Source organism: Melanerpes formicivorus, unplaced genomic scaffold (genome assembly GCF_026170545.1).
Source record: "Melanerpes formicivorus ecotype bairdi unplaced genomic scaffold, bMelFor1.0.p_v2 SCAF_38, whole genome shotgun sequence".
NCBI classification, from domain to species: Eukaryota; Metazoa; Chordata; class Aves; order Piciformes; family Picidae; genus Melanerpes; species Melanerpes formicivorus.
In genome coordinates this window covers 1,834,443-1,855,659 of record NW_027142390.1, presented here as the reverse complement: position 1 = coordinate 1,855,659, position 21,217 = coordinate 1,834,443, and the positions used below count along the sequence as shown (strand labels likewise).

The 21,217-nt window shown below is 48.3% G+C and overlaps 2 protein-coding genes across 4 annotated transcripts; both read right to left on the bottom strand.

Moving 5' to 3' along the window:
- Window positions 1-1,194: 1,194 nt before the first annotated feature.
- Window positions 1,195-12,749, bottom strand: ACTR8 (actin related protein 8). Of its 2 annotated transcripts, XM_068157774.1 has the most exons (13): window positions 12,534-12,749; window positions 12,168-12,338; window positions 10,223-10,333; window positions 9,856-9,960; window positions 8,521-8,694; window positions 7,429-7,522; window positions 6,372-6,504; window positions 6,066-6,219; window positions 4,642-4,737; window positions 3,926-4,066; window positions 3,152-3,416; window positions 2,674-2,837; window positions 1,195-1,807 (listed from the first exon to the last, which is right to left on the bottom strand). In XM_068157774.1, the coding sequence occupies exons 1-13, from the start codon at window positions 12,654-12,656 to the stop codon at window positions 1,664-1,666; spliced, it is 1,875 nt and encodes a 624-aa protein (XP_068013875.1). In that variant the 5' UTR covers window positions 12,657-12,749; the 3' UTR covers window positions 1,195-1,663. The 2 variants fall into 2 exon arrangements, with proteins under 2 accessions (XP_068013875.1, XP_068013876.1); XM_068157775.1 differs by lacking the exon at window positions 10,223-10,333.
- A 3,163-nt stretch (window positions 12,750-15,912) lies between these two features.
- Window positions 15,913-18,765, bottom strand: SELENOK (selenoprotein K). Of its 2 annotated transcripts, none has more exons than XM_068157784.1 (4): window positions 18,657-18,765; window positions 17,995-18,085; window positions 17,295-17,375; window positions 15,913-16,009 (listed from the first exon to the last, which is right to left on the bottom strand). In XM_068157784.1, the coding sequence occupies exons 1-4, from the start codon at window positions 18,673-18,675 to the stop codon at window positions 15,913-15,915; spliced, it is 288 nt and encodes a 95-aa protein (XP_068013885.1). In that variant the 5' UTR covers window positions 18,676-18,765. The 2 variants fall into 2 exon arrangements, with proteins under 2 accessions (XP_068013885.1, XP_068013886.1); XM_068157785.1 differs by having other exon boundaries at window positions 15,922-16,009.
- Between the last annotated feature and the right edge of the window lie 2,452 nt (window positions 18,766-21,217).

The window sequence follows — 21,217 nt, the reverse complement described above, 5'->3', positions numbered from 1 at the left end:
AGCCAGTAAACCAATGCAGGAATTACCAGCACAAAGGTTAGTGATATTTTAGCATCAATACTGTTTGGATTACAGTATGTTTGGATTATGGGCTTGGAGAAGTGGAGCCCATCAATATGCATGGGTGACCATAAGTTGTTTAGAGAGTACTGCTTCTGCTTCACTTACAAGCACATCAAAGGTACTAAATTGTATTGACTATAATGTTACATTCACATAGAAATGAACTATCAGCTCTGGACACCACTTATGTGATGCCTAGAACATTTCTTTTCTAAAGGGCCTTTTGGGCTTAATTTTTCAAACCTTCATTGAAGTTTGAAGTAATGGTGGAAGAGGAGATGTGTTGAACCATTTTATCTCATTATAGAATTTCTTTCCTATTGATTTACCTTCTCACTGGGGTAATCAGTGGTGCATGTATTTCATTAACCTACTTTTCAGAGGGTGATGACACAAGCCCTCTGAGGAGAGGCTGAGGGAGCTGGGGTTGCTTAGCCTGGAGAAGAGGAGGCTCAGGGGTGACCTTATTGCTCTCTACAACTACCTGAAGGGGGGTTGTAGACAGGCAGAGGTTGGTCTCTTCTCCCAGGCAACCAGTACCAGAACAAGAGGACACAGTCTCAGGCTGTGCCAGGGGAGGTTTAGGCTGGAGGTTAGGAGGAAGTTTTACACAGAGAGAGTGATTGCCCATTGGAATGGGCTGCCCAGGGAGGTGGTGGAGTCACCATCGCTGGAGGTGTTCAGGAGGAGACTTGATGGGGTGCTTGGTTGCATGGTTTAGTTGGTTGGGTGGCGTTGGATGATAGGTTGGACGTGATGATCTTGAAGGTCTCTTCCAACCTGGTCTGGTCTGGTCTGGTCTATTCTATTCTATTCTATTCTATTCGTGAGAGTTAGAGACTACCCTTCAGGTAGCTGTAGAGAGGAATGAAGTCACCCCTGAGCCTCCTCTTCTCCAGGCTAAACAACCCCAGCTCTCTCAGCCTCTCCTCACAGGGCTGTGCTCAAGGCCTCTCCCCAGCCTTGTTGCCCCTCTCTGGGCACGTTCAAGTGTCTCGATGTCCTTCTTAAACTGAGGGGCCTAGAACTGTTCCTGAGGGGTCCATAACTGGATAGTTACTATGGATAATGAAAAGCTAGCAAGAGCTTCTGATGATAAGAACAGGCAAGATAAAATACTCCACTTCCACATTCTTAAGTCTTTCCACTGAACAATATAATTTATTATATCAGCAAAATACCAACAGCAAAGAGTAGTTTGGGTTTTTCCCATGCTGATAGCTTATTTAGAAATCCCATCTTCTGGTAGCATGAGAGGATGGCTGAGAATAAGCCATTAAACCCTCAACAAGCACTCTTCAGATCCTGCTTCTGTGTACAGATATCCAGAATGAATTTTGGCTCAACAGCTGCCATGTAACTATTTTCTGCCTCACAGTGTCACCTTCTGTACATAGAGTGCAATGGATGCAATTCGAAAGGTGAACCATGACCATGCTGAGGGCTTTGGCACCAGGTTTTGAGAAAGCCTCAGCTGAAGTTAGTTTTTACAAAATATAAAACTATCTCTCAGCAGACAATCAATACAGCTGCACTGGGAAAAGGAGCCACCTGGGGAAAGGCATTGCCCATTGATCGTGTTCCACTGCAGACACACCCATTACCATACAAACGCAGCCCGCTCCCGCAGCATTCTGACACCAAACCGCTGCCACTCGCGCTGGTATATCCACAGCTCCTGAGTTGTATCGAGGCAGGCCAAAACTGCACCTCCTTTCCATGCAATCAAGCGGGGATCCATATCCTACATTCAAAAGACAGATGGCATGTGATCACGGGTGTACATTTGCACAGTCATCTGAACTTTTGCCAGCAGCATCCAGCACTGAGAATCTCGGAGGTTCAGGGAGGAGAAAAGAAGTTTTACAAAGTTATTCAGGAACAAAATAGTGAGATAACAATATGGAAAGACTACTTAAGTGTTTAGAAAAGTCACTCTTTTTTAAGCTGCCTTCTAGGAGTGTAATGGAAATCCTGCAAAGAAGGCTCTGAAAAATACTCCAGTTTTAATTTTGCAACTCTTGCCTGGTTCAAAGCTATTTCCATTTGGCATTAATGCTGTGCTTTCCTTTAACTTAATAGCAATAAACCCTAACAGAATTTCTTCCTGAGCAGACCAGTTAACTTCACTGGCCAGTACTAACTGCTTATTTTAGCCTTTAGCTAATAAACACTTCAGTGACCAATGCTAGTAACACTTGCTGTACCTCTGTAACTTCCTGCCTGTACCTGGCTGAAAGCCCTCCTGGTCTTCCTCAGATGCCAGGGGAGGTTTAGGCTGGAGGTTAGGAGGAAGTTTTACACAGAGAGAGTGATTGCCCATTGGAATGGGCTGCCTGGGGAGGTGGTGGAGTCACCATCACTGGAGGTGTTCAGGAGGAGACTTGACAGGGTGCTTGGTTGCATGGTTTAGTTGTTTGGGTGGTGTTGGATGATAGGTTGGATGTGATGATCTTGAAGGCCTCTTCCAACCTGGTCTGGTCTGGTCTATTCTATTCTATTCTAATCTGTAGTTTTGAAAGACTAAATATTTTTCTTTACTATTTTGAAGACTTTAACCAATTGTAGTTTACTAACAGTTTAGCAATTAGCAATCAATTAACAGCATACCTTAGGTCTTGTGATGACTTCGACGTTTTCAACGACTCTCCTAAAGGAAGGTGGCATTTTGTTGAGAATTCGGTGTTGTAGAAACTCCTGAGCTTTATGAAACATAAGGCCTCCTCCCACTACCAGGATGGAGCTGTACATCTTCTTTTTTGTATCATCAGATGCTGGAATGAATGGATATATAGAAACATATTTGGGTTTTTTAAAGTTACTTCAGCCTGTCTTTGTTTTGTGAAGAATTCAGTGCAAGTCCAACCAGATAGAGACTGGTGTTTGGATTTAAAACTCTTATTCAGTTCCTGGAAGGTTCAAACTAGCTCAGGAAAGTTCAGCAAAGATGCAAGTGTAAGAAACAGCACAGCTACTCTAGAGATGCTAAAAGCTCAGGAACACATGAGCTATTTTGGCAGCAGGTAGGAGTCAGCACAATCCACACTGACTGACACATGCCACGGAACTGTACAAAGATAATTCTTACCACAGCAGTCAATACTGTGGAGAATGGCTTTGTCAAGGCCTAAGGCTTTGCCTTCAAACTGAGAAATGGCTGTTTTCCTGGACATGTGTGCAGTTAAAGGTTCCTCTGAATCGTTGCCAGGGATCATGCAATCACCCTGGGAAGATCCCAGTTCCACTTCTTGTGGGTACATCCTCTCTGAAATGTCTGAGGCTTGACTTCTCAAGTCTCCCTCGAACGCACCAGGCTTCGACACAGATTTTCTATCAGCTGTAGCTTTTGAGGACTTGAAAAGGAGAAAACAAGTTGAACTATGAAAAATGAAGGAAGGTCTTCATCAGGCTACAGAAAAATACAATGACTTTACTAAACTCCACTGTACTTCTTACCACCTTTTTGCACAGAAAGGTTAAGCAATGGTTTAGTTGTTTAGGTGGGTTGGATTGGTTGATGGGTTGGACACGATGATCTTGAAGGTCTCTTCCAACCTGGTTGTTTATTATTATTATTATTAGTAGTAGTAGTATTAAATTTTAATCCTCTTTCAAAGTAAGGCTTTTATCTTCAACTCCATCACATGTATCAATGCCATAATATGAAGCCCTCTTAGACTCTGAAAGTAAACACTTCTAATTGAGGACTTGTCTAGACATCTGTAATTCTTTACTCTAAATTTACTTTGTAGTGCTTCTGGCCCAAATAACAAACTTTGGTTTCTGAGATGAGCTAACGAGTCCCAGTTTTATTCTCCAATTCAATGACACTTAATGACAAATAAAATGAGCATTTACACACCTGCTCCTGCTTACTTTGTGTGGCCAGCAGGTAATGTTCATCATGAGGATCCTCAGGGTCACCTTGTGACCTGTGTTGCAGAGTTGTCATTTTTTGTCCAACAATTCCAAAGGTTGCTGGATAAAACAGAGCCATTGGGGCCTGCAGAATGGGAGATTTGACATGGGTTTAATGACAGTTTTATTGTTCTGGTATTTACTGTAAAAAAAGTCTTTTCTATTTCTCACAAGTGAAAATGAAGGACACTTTTTTTTTCCCCCCAAAGAGTTTTGTGAAAGGCTGAAGTGCCTTCAGCTCTGTGTGATTAAGAAGTCCCCAAGCCATTCAATTTTGCATGCAGACAGATTTCTTTATGCATCCTGGCATTGTATGATAATTAAGTATGCAAATGCAGTTTGTTGTAGAATTACTACATTAAATGGCAAAGTAAAAATCTTCCATCACTCCTTGCTCTTGAAGGATAAATATGATTATATGTAGTCAAAGGTACAACCATTCTGGCTAATGCTACTCATGAACTCTTGTGCACCCACTAGTGCTTGCAGTGAGGCCCTTCCACACATACAGGAACTGATTTTAAAGCTGTCAGCAAGTTTATCTTAAGAGCAATCCATAAATCTTGTAGCACTGGAGAGATAGAAAATGAGGCCCTGAGCCTGAATGCTAAATATGATTTCTTTAGTTACAAACCCCCCCAGCAATCCACGAAGCATCACCTGTAATTTCTCATCTCCTAGCCGGAACTGGTATAACAGAGCTGGAGAATCTGGATGGCGAATCTGGAACTCGTGGTCTTGCAATCCAGAAATATCCTAAGGTAAGAAACAAGTAACACATGTTGTATCTTTTATATCTCTCTAATGACCTGCATCATCTATTTAATGAACTACAGGAAATAACAAAAAGGAACAGAATTGCTCCTACTGTAAATTTCATTTACCTATTCTCTTCCTTGCCAAACCATCTTTCTACATGCCTAAGCCTCTGAAATTAAGGTTTGTGATGACAAATCTTACAAGACTCAAGCTGAAAGCCAGCAAATATGTAACTACTATCAGCTTCCTTCAGTAGTAAGAACAAACTACCTTTCTACAAGTTGAGATTCCTTTCAACTAGAAGAAAAATAAATTGCGAATCCTTCAAGTCTGAAGCTTCCCCATCTTTTGCCAGTGTTCTCATGAGTAAACCACTACATTTCATTCCATTTACAAGCAACTATAGACTGCAAAAGGTTCCTCAGAGTAGCATTCAGAGCTTTGCAGAGGGACCTCAACAGACTGGACAGATGGGCAGAGTCCAAGGGCAGGAGATTGAACACATCCAAGTGCCAGGTTCTGCACATTGGCCACAGCAACCCCAGGCAGAGCTACAGGCTGGGGTCAGAGTGGCTGAGAGCAGCCAGGCAGAGAGGGACCTGGGGGTGCTGGTTGATGGTAGGCTGAACATGAGCCTGCGGTGTGCCCAGGTGGCCAAGAGGGCCAATGGCATCCTGGCCTGCATCAGGAACAGTGTGGCCAGCAGGAGCAGGGAGGTCATTCTGCCCCTGTACACTGCACTGGTTAGGCCACACCTTGAGTTCTGTGTCCAGTTCTGGGCCCCTCAGTTTAGGAAGGAGGTTGAGCTGCTGGAGCATGTCTAGAGAAGGGCAACAAAGTTGGTGAGGTGCTTGGAACACAAGCCCTGTGAGGAGAGGCTGAGGGAGCTGGGGCTGCTTAGCCTGGAGGAGACTCAGGGGTGACCTTATTGCTGTCTACAACTACCTGAAGGGAGGTTGTAGCCAGGCAGAGGTTGGTCTCTTCTCCCAGGCAACCAGCACCAGAACAAGAGGACACAGTCTCAGGCTGCACCAGGGGAGGTTTAGGCTGGAGGTCAGGAGGAAGTTCTACACAGAGAGAGTGATTGGCCATTGGAATGGGCTGCCTGGGGAGGTGGTGGAGTGACCATTGCTGGAGGTGTTCAGGGGGAGACTTGACAGGGTGCTTGGTTGTATGGTTTAGTTGGTTGGGTGGTGCTGGATGATAGGTTGGACACAATGATCTTGAAGGTCTCTTCCAACCTGGTCTGGTCTGGTCTGGTCTATTCTATTCTATGAAGGAAAACAAAAAAATACTTGGGAGATTATACCACCTTCCCTTCTTACCTGGTCTAGATGACAAAATGTTTCCTTTAAGTGCTGGAGCAACAGGCAATCCAATTTATTAGTTAACTGGCAGTCTCTATATGGGAATCCTGCTCGCTGCATCAGCCAGTAAAAACACCTTGACACATCCGATCCGCCATACGCGAGGCACAGCCTGAAGCACAGAGATGGATTAAAGATGCTAGAATTCCTTAAGGTTCATACTGTAACATGATGACCCTGTCACACAGCTTACAGTCAAAAAAACCCCTTGTTTTTAAAGTCAAGGCTTTGGTAAGCATCTAAGTACATGGTTACAATATATACCTGGTGTTGCGGTGGGAAACACCGTCTTCTACACAGCAAACACTTGTCTTCTGATCTCCCACATCTACTATGCATGCGCTGCTTAAACCACTTCCAAAAGTGGCACAGACAGACTCCTGGTGCACAACAATTCCTAGCAATATGAGAAAACAAATTATCCAGTTCATGCCAAGCTCCAGAGCCATGCTGCTGATGAGGAGAGGCTGAGGGAGCTGGGGTTGCTTAGCCTGGAGAAGAGGAGACTCAGGGGTGACCTTATTGCTCTCTACAACTACCTGAAGGGAGGTTGTAGACAGGCAGAGGTTGGTCTCTTCTCCCAGGCAACCAGTACCAGAACAAGAGGACACAGTCTCAGGCTGTGCCAGGGAAGGTTTAGGCTGGAGGTTAGGAGGAAGTTTTACACAGAGAGAGTGATTGCCCATTGGAATGAGCTGCCTGGGGAGGTGGTGGAGTCACCATCCCTGGAGGTGTTCAGGAGGAGACTTGATAGGGTGCTTGGTGCCATGGGTTAGTTGATTAGGTGGTGTTGGATGATAGGTTGGACATGATGATCTTGAAGGTCTCTTTCAACCTGGTCTGGTCTGGTCTGGTCTATTCTATTCTATCTTAATGTCTTTTAAAACCCATCCATAGCCTGACTCTGCACTGGAAGTTTGTATATTTCATGAGGATGAGGTGGGAGGTGGGGCTTACAGATCTTTTTGTCTTCCCCCCACCCCAAGTTTGAAGATATTTGCTCCAAACTTCCATTTTCCTTGTACTCAGTATCACAGGGTCTTGGTTATCAAGTGCACATGAAGCATTTTCCTCCTTTTTTCCCCCCCTATTTTTCAATCCAATATCATTACTGTTAGCATTAGAGTTATGTTCTTTAAGTAGTTAGTTGCAAAACAAGCTCAAATTTTACTGTGTGCTTTCCTTTCAATCCACCTTTAACTCTGTATAAAAAACACCTTCCTGTCTGAATCACCAGTTTAATTCTTCCAGAAGGGAAGCAATAAGATCTAGATGTATATTCCACTGAAAGTAAGACTTGCTTGCTGATGTATGATTTTACCTGAGAAGCCCATCTTCATCAGGATCATATTTACCAGTTCTTTCACATGCTGTTTGTTGTAGATGTCTGGAATCAGTAAAATGCATCTGTAATACTGAAGAGAAAAACAGTAAATTAAAGCAAGCTCTCAGGTTTGTCTTTGTATTTTTGACTACCCCATGCTAAGGAAGAAACCATGTAACATAAAGCTTAGTAGAAGCAGCAAAATGGTGGAAAGGGTTTCAATAAAGTACTAGGTTAAGAGTTCATAAGTCACCAAAATGTTTAAAAGTACATCAGAGAGGGAAAGAATGTCTTAGCAAGAAGTAGAAATTATGCAGGAATTAACTACCCATTCCTCAGATGACTCCTTTTTCACAGTATCACAGTATCAGAGTATCAGTCAGGGTTGGAAGGGACCACAAGGATCATCGAGTTCCAACCCCCCTGCCATGGGCAGGGACACCCCACACTAGATCAGCCTGGCCAGAGCCTCATCCAGCCTGGGTTTAAACACCTCCAGGGACAGGGCCCCAACCGCCTCCCTGGACAACCCATTCCAGGGCTTCACCACTCTCATGGGGAAGAACTTCCTCCTCCCCTCCAGCCTGAATCTCCCCACCTCCAGCTTCATTCCATTCCCCCTAGTCCTATCACTGCCTGAGATCCTGAGAAGTCCCTCCCCAGCCTTCCTGTAGCCCCCTTCAGATCCTGGAAGGCCACAATGAGGTCACCTCTGAGCCTTCTCTTCTCCAGACTGAACAGCCCCAACTCCTTCAGTCTGTCCTCACAGGAGAGGTGCTCCAGCCCTCTGCTCATCCTTGTGGCCCTTCTCTGGACACGTTCCAGCACCTCCAGATCCCTCTTTTTAGTCAACAAAACCAATCCCAAAGAGACTAAAACTGACATTTCTGTAATGGAATTTCCAAACTTCCTTGGTAGAAGTTCCAGAACAGCTTTTGTCTTAAAGACATGCACAAAATTCCAAGTGAAATCTTAGGAACTATGCTCACCAGAAGAAAGGAATTGTTCATTAAGACAAGCACCAGTAAGAGGCTACCAATAACACTACCAGAAGTGGATACAGCCCACATGCATGTGTTCACAGCTCACCTTTAGGTCTTTCAGTGGTATTTCCAGGTATTTTTGTATTGCATGAGACCAAATAACTTCAAGATCTGCTAGCACTGCAGTGAGGGAGCCACCAGGTCCTGCGTGGAGATTCAGCTGTCCTCTTCTAATAGGCCAATGTATATTGTAAGAATCTAGTGGATTAACATACAGTGCCTGAAAATAAGAGATGATGTTACACACACTGTATGTAGCAACAAGGATTAGAAAGCTGTTCCAGAAGCGGACAGAAGACATGTAGCAGCATCCACACTGAGGCAGCAGCAATGCAGTGGATTTCCTCTCACCAAGGCTTGAATTACAAAGCATTAATATAAAAAAGGCATTAAATACAGGCTTTAAATCCTTTGAATTTTCATATTCATGGACATCTACTGAACATAATGGTCTATTTTTCCAGTATCACAGTATCACCAAGGTTGGAAGAGACCTTGAGGATCATCGAGTCCAACCTGGCACCACAGACCTCATGACTAAACCATGGCACCAAGTGCCACGTCCAATCTCCTCTTGAACACCTCCAGGGATGGTGACTCCACCACCTCCCTGGGCAGCACATTCCAATGACTAATGACTATCTCCATGAAGAACTTTCTCCTCACCTTGAGCCTAAACTTCCCCTAGCACAGCTTGAGACTGTGTCCCTTTGTTCTGGTGCTGATTACCTGGGGGACCAACCCCTTCCTGGCTACAACCATCTTCAGGTAGTTGTAGAGAGCAATGAGGTCAGCCCTGAGCCTCCTCTTCTCCAGACTGAACAACCCCAGCTCCCTCAGCCTCTCCTCATAGGGCTGTGCTCAAGGCCTCTCCCCAGCCTTGTTGCCCTTATGTAGAAATTCTTTGATGCTCATGAATACCTAATTACTGAGCAGTGATTTCTTGATTTTTCTCTTAACCATACCACATGGGCAAAGTTCTCACCTAGTCCCTGCAGAGGCACTGATGTACAGCAGCAAGGGATGCAGGACACGAGTTAGGCAAATGAGGGAAACTTGCTGAATGATAGTATGTGGGTTCTTCTGTATTGTTTGATTAAATTTAGATGCCTTTCAGTACATACTAGTGTATAGCAAACTGCTATTGATTACATAGCTACATTATAGATGTGGCTCAGTTGGTAGTGCATCAGACCCTTAATGGGAAGGTCATGAGTTCAAGCCTGCAGTGGGCAGCAGTGTCCTCCCTGCTCTAGTCCTGAGGACTGTGGCGACAGGTTGGACTCGATGATCTTTGAGGTCTCTTCCAACCTTAGTGATACTGATACTGATCATTAAAACACAATACAAGAACTCATTTCAGCAGGAAAATGAATCTTACCTCTTCTCCTACCAAAAACTCGGGGTGATTTGATGTGTTTGTCCACTTGGCCCCAGAGCTGTGATCTAAAATTGCTGGCCGCATCTGTCTGTTGTATGACCTTGCCTGAAAGGTAACCAAAGCAAACACTGGTGAGAAATATTGTACCAATCACTTTGTTTATGCATGGAAGAACAAAGCAACACCCCTCCCTGCCCCAGGGAAGCATTCTAAATCTCCCTTTCCTCAGATCTTCAGGGTTAGGTTACACAATAGCACTATTCCTGTTTGCTGGATGTAGGACATTTACTCATGTCTAAACCCAGAGCATCCCACCAGATGGCTGTATGAAAAAGCAACTTAATAAAGCCTTCAGGAAATGAGTTACCTGATCAGGTGAGACCGGTATACGCCTGGCACCATTTGACATCTTCTTGGACCATATAGCTTGGTCCACCATTTTAAGGCCATTCTGTCTTTGCTCAGTACTTTCAGGTTTCTAAACAAAGCCCACAAAAAATGCAGTGTGAACACTCTGCTTTCCAACTGCATGTTTGTAATGCTGAAGCTATTACTAAACACTGAAATCATTATTGTGGTTGACAGGCTGTAGAAAGGACAGAGGTTTGCACAGTGCAAGATGCATAGATTTATTTTTAAAGGAACTTTTCTATCAGAATTCTTAATGCCTACTTGTGTGAGACAGCTTGGATCTTTGGCCACAGCAACCCCAGGCAGAGCTACAGGCTGGGGTCAGAGTGGCTGGAGAGCAGCCAGGCAGAGAGGGACCTGGGGGTGCTGGTTGATGGTAGGCTGAACATGAGCCTGCAGTGTGCCCAGGCAGCCAGGAGGGCCAATGGCATCCTGGCCTGCATCAGGAACAGTGTGGCCAGCAGGAGCAGGGAGGTCATTGTGCCCCTGTACACTGCACTGGTTAGGCCACACCTCGAGTCCTGTGTCCAGTTCTGGGCCCCTCAGTTTAGGAAGGAGGCTGAGCTGCTGGAGCATGTCCACAGAAGGACAACAAAGTTGGTGAGGGGCTTGGAACACAGCCCTGTGAGGAGAGACTGAGGGAGCTGGGGCTACTTAGCCTGGAGAAGAGGAGACTCAGGGGTGACCTTATTGCTCTCTACAACTACCTGAAGGGAGGTTGTAGCCAGGCAGAGGTTGGTCTCTTCCCCAGGCAGCCAGCACCAGAACAAGAGGACACAGTCTCAGGCTGCACCAGGGGAGGTTCAGGCTGGAGGTCAGGAGGAAGTTTTACACAGAGAGAGTGATTGCCCATTGGAATGGGCTGCCCAGGGAGGTGGTGGAGTCACCATCACTGGAGGTGTTCAGGAGGAGACTTGACAGGGTGCTTGGTTGCATGGTTTAGTTGGTTGGGTGGTGCTGGATGATAGGTTGGACACGATCTTGAAGGTCTCTTCCAACCTGGTCTGGTCTATTCTATTCTATTCTATTAACTGACTGCACCAGCTGCTGGACTTCAGAATGATGAACTCAGGATGCTATTGGTTTAACTGCAGATATATTAAGTAGGTGCAAAAATGCTTAAACAGCTCTCAAGTAGTTAAAGGTGAAGTTTAAAATTCAACACATAAATTTCATTATGATTAATAAGATCACTACATATATAATAATAATAAACCCTATGTAATAATAAGATAATTACATCTCTTTTTTGAGCAGGTTAAACTAAAATTACTGGCAGGATTAAGTTACAAGCCAACTTGTAATGAATGCCTTTGCAAATGGAGCAGTCTGAGTCTAGTTCTACAGATGGCATTCTTTAACAGAAATACTGAGGGTGATGTCACCACAGAGCAAAAGAACACAGAATAATCACAGAGTACACCCAGTTAGAAGAGACCTCAAAGATCATCTAGTCTGACTCTTGACCCAGTACTGAAGTGTCAACACTAAACCATGTCCCCAAGCATCAGGGACAGTGGCTCCACCACTGCCATGGGCAGACCATTCCAGTATTTGAAAAACCTTTCAATGAAGAAATATTTCCTAAGATCCAGCCTAAACCTTCCCTGGCACAACTTGCAACCGTTTTCTCTATGAATACAACCCCCCCAACAATTTATTAGCTTTAGCTTACTGTGAACACATCAAAGCCCCAACACTGACTGGCACAAATCTGACTTCAGTAAGGAACACATCAAAAGTGAAGGAAGTGCAGTACGTGTTCCTCTCTAGAAAAACACAATGCATGAGGGCCAGCTGTGCACTGCACAGCTGAAAGCTGCAACAGAAATACATGGTTAAAACATCCGATTTGGCAAGGCTGGAGGATGTGCCACTGGTGCAGAGGCAGCGCTGCTTACATTGAGCCCCTCCCGCAGGAGCCAGCTGTCTCTGTAGGCCGTCTGTCCTTGCTGCTTGTGCCGCCGCGCGATGACATGAGGAATGCCCACGGGCAGCGTGTCCGTGGCCCTCCCGAGCCGCAGAGTCGTCGAGCCAGGATGGATCACCACGATGAAGTTGCTCTGGATTTGCTGAAAGCACCACAGGGCGCAGGGAAATGAGCCGGTGGCCCCACCTGGAGCCGCCCCGCCCGGCACCTCCCCGAGCCCCAGGCCTTTAAGAGGCCGAGCCCGGCCCCCTTGCGCTCCAGCGCAGCCGGAAGAAAGCGCTGCCTGTAGGAGCCCTCGTGGCCGCTCCTCCCCGCTGCCCCCGGCGGCCGGCCTCACCTCCTGCAGGGACTCGGGCACGGCGGCGGGGACGATGGGACGCTTGACACCGCGCTGCTCGCGTTCCCGGTCGCGCTCCTTGTCCTTTCCGTTCTCCGCCTCTCCCTTCTCCGCCTGGGTCATAGTCTGGGCCGTGCGAGCAGCGCCAGGCGGAAGCCGCTCCTGCAGCCGCAAGCGGCTCCTGCAGCCGCGCAGAGCGGCGGCTCTGGCCTTCGCGCGCGGCGGAAGAGGGCGGGGCCGGGCGAGGCGCCGCCCCTCGGGCGGGTGGCCTGGCGCCGCCCCTCGGGCAGGTGCCTCGGAGGAAGGAAGGTGGCTCGCTGTCTCAGCGGCGCCTGACCCGGGCAGCCTTGGCTCGGCTCGCAGCTGAGAGACAAGGCCTGTGGGGACGAGCAGCGCTCAGTCGAAACCCTGGGGAGAACCTGCTCCCCTGCGGGGGTTGTCTGGCAGCAGCCAAACTTCCTCAGCTGGGTTGTTAGTGCAGGTAGGGCTGGAGGAAGCGTGATGCAGCCCTCGGAGCACCTGAAAAATGTTGCCTGTAAAAATACCACAGTACAGCTGCTCCGTGTGTGAAGCACTAACGATGGCACACCTAACCTGGGGGCGGGAAGTTCCTTTCATGCTAAAACTGGGAAGATGTGGTATTTCAGCAGAACTGCTGGGAGAGTCCTTTGTTAGACTTAGGGCTGCTGTTACTCAGCGAGATGGTAACTTTGTGTTGGGCACATGTAGTGAGAGAACCAGCGGAGGGGGGATTTCACCCTAACTAGCTGGCAGCAGTCAGCTAATCAATAGATGCTTGTGTTAACAAGGACACACTGCTGGTTGTTACTATTTCCTGCTAAGGAGATTAGAGTTTGAAGTAAAAAAACTGCAGTGGCACTTTATGGAAGATATTTTAATCTGGATTCTGGGCAGCTCATCTTTACTCAGATACAGCCCTTTCTGAAGGAATAGAAAGGCCCTAAACCCCAGGAACAGACTAAATGAGTTAAAAGGTAGATACTGTTCAAAAGAGCTCTTCCATGCTAGCACTCAGTACCTTTTCATTAACTTTTTTCTTCATGTAATAGACCTAATTTTACTGCAAAAGACTTAGTGAAGTCTGTACAGAAATTAGGCTTGTATGTTTGAGTCAGTTTATAACAGAGAAGAGAGCTGTTTTCAAGAGATGCTTATAGTATCAGAGTGTCAGTCAGGGTTGGAAGGGACCACAAGGATCATCCAGTTCCAACCCCCCTGCCATGGGCAGGGACACCCCACACTACATCAGGCTGGCCAGAGTCTCATCCAGCCTGGCCTTAAACACCTCCAGGGACAGGGCCCCAACCACCTCCCTGGACAACCCATTCCAGGGCTTCACCACTCTCATGGGGAAGAACTTCCTCCTCCCCTCCAGCCTGAATCTCCCCACCTCCAGCTTCATTCCATTCCCCCTAGTCCTGTCACTACCTGAGATCCTGAGCAGTCCCTCCCCAGCCTTCCTGTAGCCCCTTTCAGATACTGGAAGGCCACAGTTAGGTCACCTGGGAGCCTTCTCTTCTCCAGACTGAACAGGCAGGTTATAAAATATGGGCCTTGAGGAAGTGAGTTTGTGATGGGCAGAGATTGTAGAACAGGTATTTGTAAATTGCATTTAGAGTATCATGATAGAAACACAGCAAAGCACAGAATGTGAGTGCTGACATAAATAAAACTTCTTAGGAAGCACTGCTTTGAGTTTGACTTCTGATGGACTGTCTGTTTGATGTGTCCTCCCTCATTTGAGCAGAAAAGGGCTTGCTGTAGTTCAGACAGCTGGTTTGGTGTTGTGTTTGATCTCTAAGAATGATGAGAGCCAACCTTGTGACAAGCCAAACATAATTTACTTACTTTAACTACAGTAAAATGGTCAGAAAGTGTACAAAGACTTTAGACAGTAAACATGTATTTAATGAAACTCTGGCTCAGTTACACTGGATCCTTGGAGAAGGAGTTCCCAGGACAACTTCATTAATCTGCTTGCTTCACAGAACAGTTTCCAGTTAGGCATACACATTCACAACATCCACATTCATTTGGTCCACCACTAAACTCTTTCTTCCTTTCACCTTGCAAATGTGTCTGCTTCTGCCTGCCTCTTCAGCAGGCATTTACCTGAAAGATAAATCAGGGTACACTTCAAGAGGTCTTGTACAATAGTTATGCAGGTAACTAAAGTATAAGCAATCATATTTCTAAGTAGTGAAAGGCTCAGAACTCTTCTCTCTGAGTAGATTACACATTGCTCTTCTTACCCTAAAGTCTTCACAGTATCACAGTATAGCCAAGGTTGGAAGAGACCTCGAGGATCATCGAGTCCAACCTGTCACCACAGACCTCATGACTAGACCATGGCACCGAGTGCCACCTCCAATCCCCTCTTGAACACCTCCAGGGATGGGGACTCCACCACCTCCCCAGGCAGCACATTCCAATGACTAATGACTCTCTTGGTGAAGAACTTTCTCCTCACCTTGAGCCTAAACTTCCCCTGGCACAGCTTGAGACTGTGTCCCCTTGTTCTGGTGCTGATTGCCTGGGAGAAGAGGCCAACCCCTTCCTGACTACAACCACCTTTCAGGTAGTTGTAGAGAGCAATGAGGTCACCCCTGAGCCTCCTCTTCTCCAAGCTGAACTCCCCCAGCTCCCTCAGCCTCTCCTCACAGGGCTCTGCTCCAGACCCCTCCCCAGCTTTGTTGCCCTTCTCTGGACACCTTCCAGCAACTCAACATCTTTCCTAAATTGAGGGGCTCAGAACTGGACACAGGACTCAGGGTGTGGCCTAACCAGTGCTGAGCACAGGGCACAATGACTTCCCTGCTCCTGCTGGCCACACTGTTCCTGAAGCAGGCCAGGATGTCATTGGCCTTCTTGGCCACCTGGGCACACTGCTGGCTCATGCTCAGCCTACTGTCAACCAGCACCCCCAGGTCCCTAGGAGTACCAGGAGGCCCTGAGCAAGGCATAGCTGTATCAGTGTAACAGGAAAAAACCATTTTCTATCCAAAATCCTCATGTGTCAGGTAAGCACTGCTAGAAATGCAAAGTTTCAGTCATTACTGACCTTGACAGGACTTTAGTAGCCCAACCCCCTGAAAAGTTAAATCTTTATTTATCAGTTCTATCAAAACATCTTTGCTAGATTTGGTATATCCAGTTCTATGTAGTTAAAAGGCAAAGCTCATCACTTGGGAGCCAAGACCTTTCCATACCCCCTTTCCTTCCAATGGCTTTGCCCCCTACTGACAGATCTAACCACTTTGATTCTCTTCCTGCTTCGGTAGCTTTTGCCAGAGGAGGATGAAACCCTCCATGCTATTTAATTAAGAAAAGTCCAAAGCAGGAGACAGCAGATCTGGAGTTACCTTCCTCATCCCCCTCCAGCCATTGGTGGTGGACTGGGGCCTCCACCCCCGTGGTTTATTCGACCCATTCTACGCCGAGGTTGTGCTGGAGGCCTGAAAGAAAGCAAGGCAAACAACATCTACTCAATGACATTGAACTGCCAGGCTAGAAATCTCCTAACAGCACTATCTCTGTATCATAGCAATTACAAAGTCAAAACCTCTGGACAAGTTGTTTTGGTTTCATGTGGCCAGCTGTAAAAAAAACAACCAAAAAACACCACAGAACCCCCAACCAACCCTTCCCCTCTCCCCTCCCCAAAATTAACCAACCCAAACCAACCCCCCCAAAATTCCCACCCCCACTCTCACAGACCTTATGCAAGCTGCTGTAATTAGTCCTGTCTCAGAGCTACAGCTGACTGGGGCTTTAAGACAATCCTACAAGTCAGGCAAGCTATGAATAAGAAGCATGGTAACTGTAGTGTGCATAGAAATGGTACCTGCCTGACCAAGTGGTTTGCTCCATGGGTAGGTAACACACAGGAGATTACTGACCTGATGTAAACCAATGCTGAGTGTAAGCAAGTCTAAGGAAATGCAATGAAGACTCAGATTGTCTGTTAGGCTTGAAAAATGGCTTCAGTGAAGGTTAGATGAGACTGTTATTGCAGCTATCAAAGCTGTATGTTACCAACATGTTTCAGAGCAAATCACAGGATCACAGTATCACCAAGGTTGGAAGAGACCTCGAGGATCATCAAGTCCAACCTGGCACCACAGACCCATGACTAGACCATGGCACCAAGTGCCACATCCAATCTCCTGAACACCTCCAGGGATGGTGACTCCACCACCTCCCTGGGCAGCCCATTCCAATGGCAAACCTCTCTTTCTGGGAAGAACTTCTTCCTCACCTCCAGCCTAAACTTCCCCTAGCACAGCTTGAGACTGTGTCCTCTTGTTCTGGTGCTGGTTGCCTGAGAGAAGAGACCAACCCCCACCTGCCTACAACCTCCCTTCAGGTAGTTGTAGAGGGCAATGAGGTCTCCCCTGAGCCTCTGCTTCTCCAGGCTAAATAATCCCAGCTCCCTCAGCCTCTCCTCACAGGGCTGTGCTCAAGGCCTCTCCCCAGCCTTGTTGCCCTTCTCCTGGACATGTTCAAGTGTCTCAATGTCCTTCTTAAACTGAGGGGCCCAGAACTGGACACAGGACTCAAGATGTGGCCTAACCAGTGCAGAGTACAGCGGCACAATGACCTCCCTGCTCCTGCTGGCCACACTGTTCCTAATGCAGGCCATGACTTGATTCAGTGCAAATCAAAATTATAATCTGAACACATTGTCACTTTGCTGAGAGAGGAAAAAGATCCTGAAATAGTGTGAATATAAAAAAATACCCTCTTCCATCACTGTATCTCGAATAGGAGGAAGATGTGTAGCCTCTTCTTCTCAAATCTGGTTGAATAATGCTCTGGAAACTGAAGACAAAAAACCAACAAAGAGGAGTTAGGTGAATTGGTTGCTAGGTGTAGTTTATGTCAGATAAGAAATGGCCTGAAGAACAGTTAAGTAGTGTCTAGGAATTAAGAGTCTATCTTCTCCAGATCGTTGTTGTTTGATAAACATTTTCCTATGTATGAATCTAAACTCTGAAGTAACTCCAAGTTACAGCAAGGCTCAAGCCAAGAGAGTCTTCTGATGTGCCAGAAATGTATGACATACCAACAGGTAACTGAAACAATGAAGGCCTGCTGAATTCACCTTTTAGATGTGTTTCAAGATGTGTTTTAGAACTGTTTGTTTCTCAGCTGTCTCTGACCTTCAGAAAGGTCTCTGACCTTCAGAAAAAACCCAGAAGTTAAACTAATGTGACTGTAGGTTAGCATCACTTTTCTCTTTGTTACCCATGGTGTAGTGTTTAATGACCAAAGCCTCACATTCCCAGGAAAGCCTTCCTGTACGTTTTGGGGACAGCAGAGATGGAATATACTGGAGAGCAAATGAACATTTTTGCTGCTGTGTTACCAACAGCAATGAGCAGAGTCTACCTAGGCAGATCTAGGACAAAGCTCATTAAAAGAATTCACTTCTACTTACAACAGAACCACAAAATCTGCTATGGACCAGAAGAAGTCTGTGATAGATGACAGGCGCCAGGGAGCCCGGCTCTGGCTGTCCAGCACTTGTCCTGTAACACATCAAGATATAAACCCTGCTGTGATGCTCAGTGTGCGACAGCGCGCAGCATGCAACACAAACACCTGTCTGCCGAGTCCGGAATTTGTGCGCGGCACAGATCCTGCTTCCTGGGCACGGAGGTTCATTCGCTGCAGGCTGCTTTCCAAGTACGGCAAACCATCGGCTCGCCACCACCAGGCGCTACGCTCGGGGAACCCTAGGGAAAACCACCAGGACAACCTCTGGGTTCCCTCCAAGTGGCTAAGCTGCTTCCCTGTTACGATCCTGATGTCGGCAGCACGCACTTGAGACGTTTCCAAGTCCCTAAAGATGCCTGGGAGCACGTAAGGATCAGGCGCAGGCCGCAGAGAAGGGCGTGGATGTGGCGTTGATCGGGCAGTGGCAGCAGGCAGCCGTTCTGCTGCCCCGGGGGAGCGTCCCGGGCAAGGCAGGCAGCGCTCTGCCCAGTGCAGGCCCCATGCCCTCCCGGCCGTTCCTCGCTCGCTGTCCCGGCTCCTGCCTCGCCCCCCGCCGCCCCACCGCGGGCACCAGGCGCGACCCTCCCGCCGGCGGTCCCTCACCGTTAGAGATGTACACCATCGCGGCGGCCCGCGGCCCCTGCCCCGTCACCTGCCCACGGCGCCTGCGCGGCCGCGGCTGCCGGCTCCTCGTTTCCGGTTGACGGGGCAGAGGGGGAAGGGGCAGAGGGGGAAGGGGCGGTGCCAGCGCGGGGCGGTGCCTGCGGGGGGCGGTGCCTGTCACCTTCCCTCGTCACGTTGGTGCGCGCGTGCTGGTTACCGCCGCTGCGCCGCGCGGCTCCGTCCGGCGGCTCTCTGCGGCGGCTCGGCGCGGGCCGCGCGCTGGGGTGGCGTGCCTGCTCGCGCAGGGCGGGCGGCTCCGCTCCCGCGCTGTGCGCCACGCGCGTACGGCATCGCTGGCGGAAGCATGGCGCGGCCGCAGTTAGTGTGCCCAGCTCTCCGTAGTGAGCTTCCGCTGAGCACTGCATAAAAGCTGCTGCGCTTGGGCTGTGGCAGCGCCTGCAGCAGGAGCAGTGTGGCCAGCAGGAGCAGGGAGGTCACTGTGCCCCTGTGCTCTGCAGTGGTTAGGCTGCACCTTGAGTCCTGTGTCCAGGTCTGGGCCCCTCAGTTTAAGAAGGACATCGAGACACTTGAATCACAGTATCAGTCAGGGTTGGAAGGGACCACAAGGATCAGCCAGTTCCAACCCCCCTGCCATGGGCAGGGACACCCTACAATAGGTCAGGCTGGCCAGAGCCTCATCCAGCCTGGGCTTAAACACCTCCAGGGACAGGGCCCCAACCACCTCCCTGGACAACCCATCCCAGGGCTTCACCACTCTCATGGGGAAGAACTTCCTCCTCACATCCAGCCTGAATCTCCCCACCTCCAGCTTCATTCCATTCCTCCTAGTCCTATCACTCCCTGAGATCCTGAGCAGTCCAGAGAAGGGCAAGGAGGCTGGGGAGAGGCCTTGAGCACAGCCCTGTGAGGAGAGGCTGAGGGGGCTGGGGTTGTTCAGCAAGCTGGGAACTCTGCCGGTCTGCTGCAGGGGAGACCACCAGAAACCACAGGGCAGGAGGCTCTGGATTGTCAGAGCTACAGGGTTTTCCTTCCAGCTCCCCCTCACGTTGAGCAGGGCTGCAGTGCCATCTCTTGACACACGGCTGGATAACAATTAGATCAGTGCAGGATTAAACTGCCAGCAACAAGGCATTAGAAGCTATAAAGCCATATAAACACAGGCCTATTTCTCTTACTGACCATCTCCTGAAGCTCCAGGTGAAGAGCTCAGGCTGTACCCAGTCCACTTCCTTGACTCTCAGTATTTCTATTCAATGTCAGACACACCTGAGACCCAGCTGCTGAGAGCTTCAAGACAGTCTAAAGAGCTTTACTCCTCCATAAAACAGAGAACTCCTTTCTACAGCCAACTTCTGTGAGCAGCTCACAACCACTGTCCTCACTGCAAGATTTCACCACCTTCAACACTAGGTTCAGTTTTGAGCCCTTCACTGCAAGGGCATTGAGGGGCTGGAGCATGTCCAGAGAAGGGCAATGAAGGGTCTGAAGAACAGGGATGCAGAGGAGCAGCTGAGGGAACTGGGGTTGCTCAGCCTGGAGAAGTGGAGGCTGAGGGAAGGCCTCATTGCTTTCTCCAGCCCCCTGAAAGGAGAACATGGGGATAAGGGCTCCTGTCAAGGCTGAACAGCCCCACTGCAGTCAGCCTTTCCCTGCAATATGACTGATCTGGGTGGCCCCAACAGCACACAGAGAGTGACAGCCAGAGGAGAGCCTTCAGCACCGTTTGCAAAGCAGGCAGGACAAAGAGCAGGTGAGGAACAGCTCCTGCAAAGCACCAAAGCTTGCAGCAGGGGCATTTGCCATGATCCCACCTGAGCAATGGGAACAGATGTGCAGCAGCTGAGAGCCAGCCCATCAAACCCATCTGCTTACAGCATGTTATGAAACAGTGACAGGAGCATCATCCCTGGAAACCACAGTGTAGGCTGATGAAGCTGTGAACACTGTGCTGAGACAAACAAGGGCAGAGTCTGCGTAGCCCAGCTGCAGCTCCAGCAGCTTGACCTTTCTGTAGTAAGTGGTCATTTCAGAGAAAACAACCTTTCAGTTCAGCAGGAAAGGGAAAGGAGTCATGGATCCCCTGCTTGCAGTTCATGATGAGACCCCCAGCTCGAATCTAAAGGTCACCCACAATCCCTTTGAAAGCAAGAGTGCTCTTCATTGTTGCCATGCTCCCCAGAACACCCTCAAGAGCAGCTCCACACAGCTGCCTGGCCAAGAAACAGCCTCAGCCTTCCCTTCCCATGGAATGGTTTGGGTTGGAAGGGGCCTTCAAAGCTCATCTAATCCAACCCTCCTGCAGTAAGCTGCAACATCCCCAACTACAGCAGGCTTCTCACAGCCCCATCAAGCCTGACCTTGAATATCTCCAGGGATGGGGCCTCCACCATCCCCTTGGGCAACCTGTTCCAGTGTTCCACCCCCCTCACAGTAAAGAACTTCTTCCTTCCACCTTAGCAGGTGTGCCAAAACTCCCAGGAAGGAGGGTCAGGAAGAATGTTGGCACAACTCATTAATCAGCCAATCTCTGTGATGATATT

Excerpts from the sequence above, each read along its gene's own strand:
- ACTR8 (XM_068157774.1), bottom strand. The coding sequence starts at position 12,656 with ATGACCCAGGCGGAGAAGGGAGAGGCGGAGAACGGAAAGGACAAGGAG. Across the intron at positions 7,523-8,520 it reads TACCACTGAAAGACCTAAAG|TATTACAGATGCATTTTACT; the intron begins GTGAGCTGTGAA and ends TTTTCTCTTCAG. Across the intron at positions 4,067-4,641 it reads TAGGAGATGAGAAATTACAG|GCCCCAATGGCTCTGTTTTA; the intron begins GTGATGCTTCGT and ends CCCATTCTGCAG.
- SELENOK (XM_068157785.1), bottom strand. Across the intron at positions 17,376-17,994 it reads GCAGATTTTGTGGTTCTGTT|TTTCCAGAGCATTATTCAAC; the intron begins GTAAGTAGAAGT and ends TTTTGTCTTCAG. Across the intron at positions 16,010-17,294 it reads AGATACAGTGATGGAAGAGG|GCCTCCAGCACAACCTCGGC; the intron begins GTATTTTTTTAT and ends GCTTTCTTTCAG.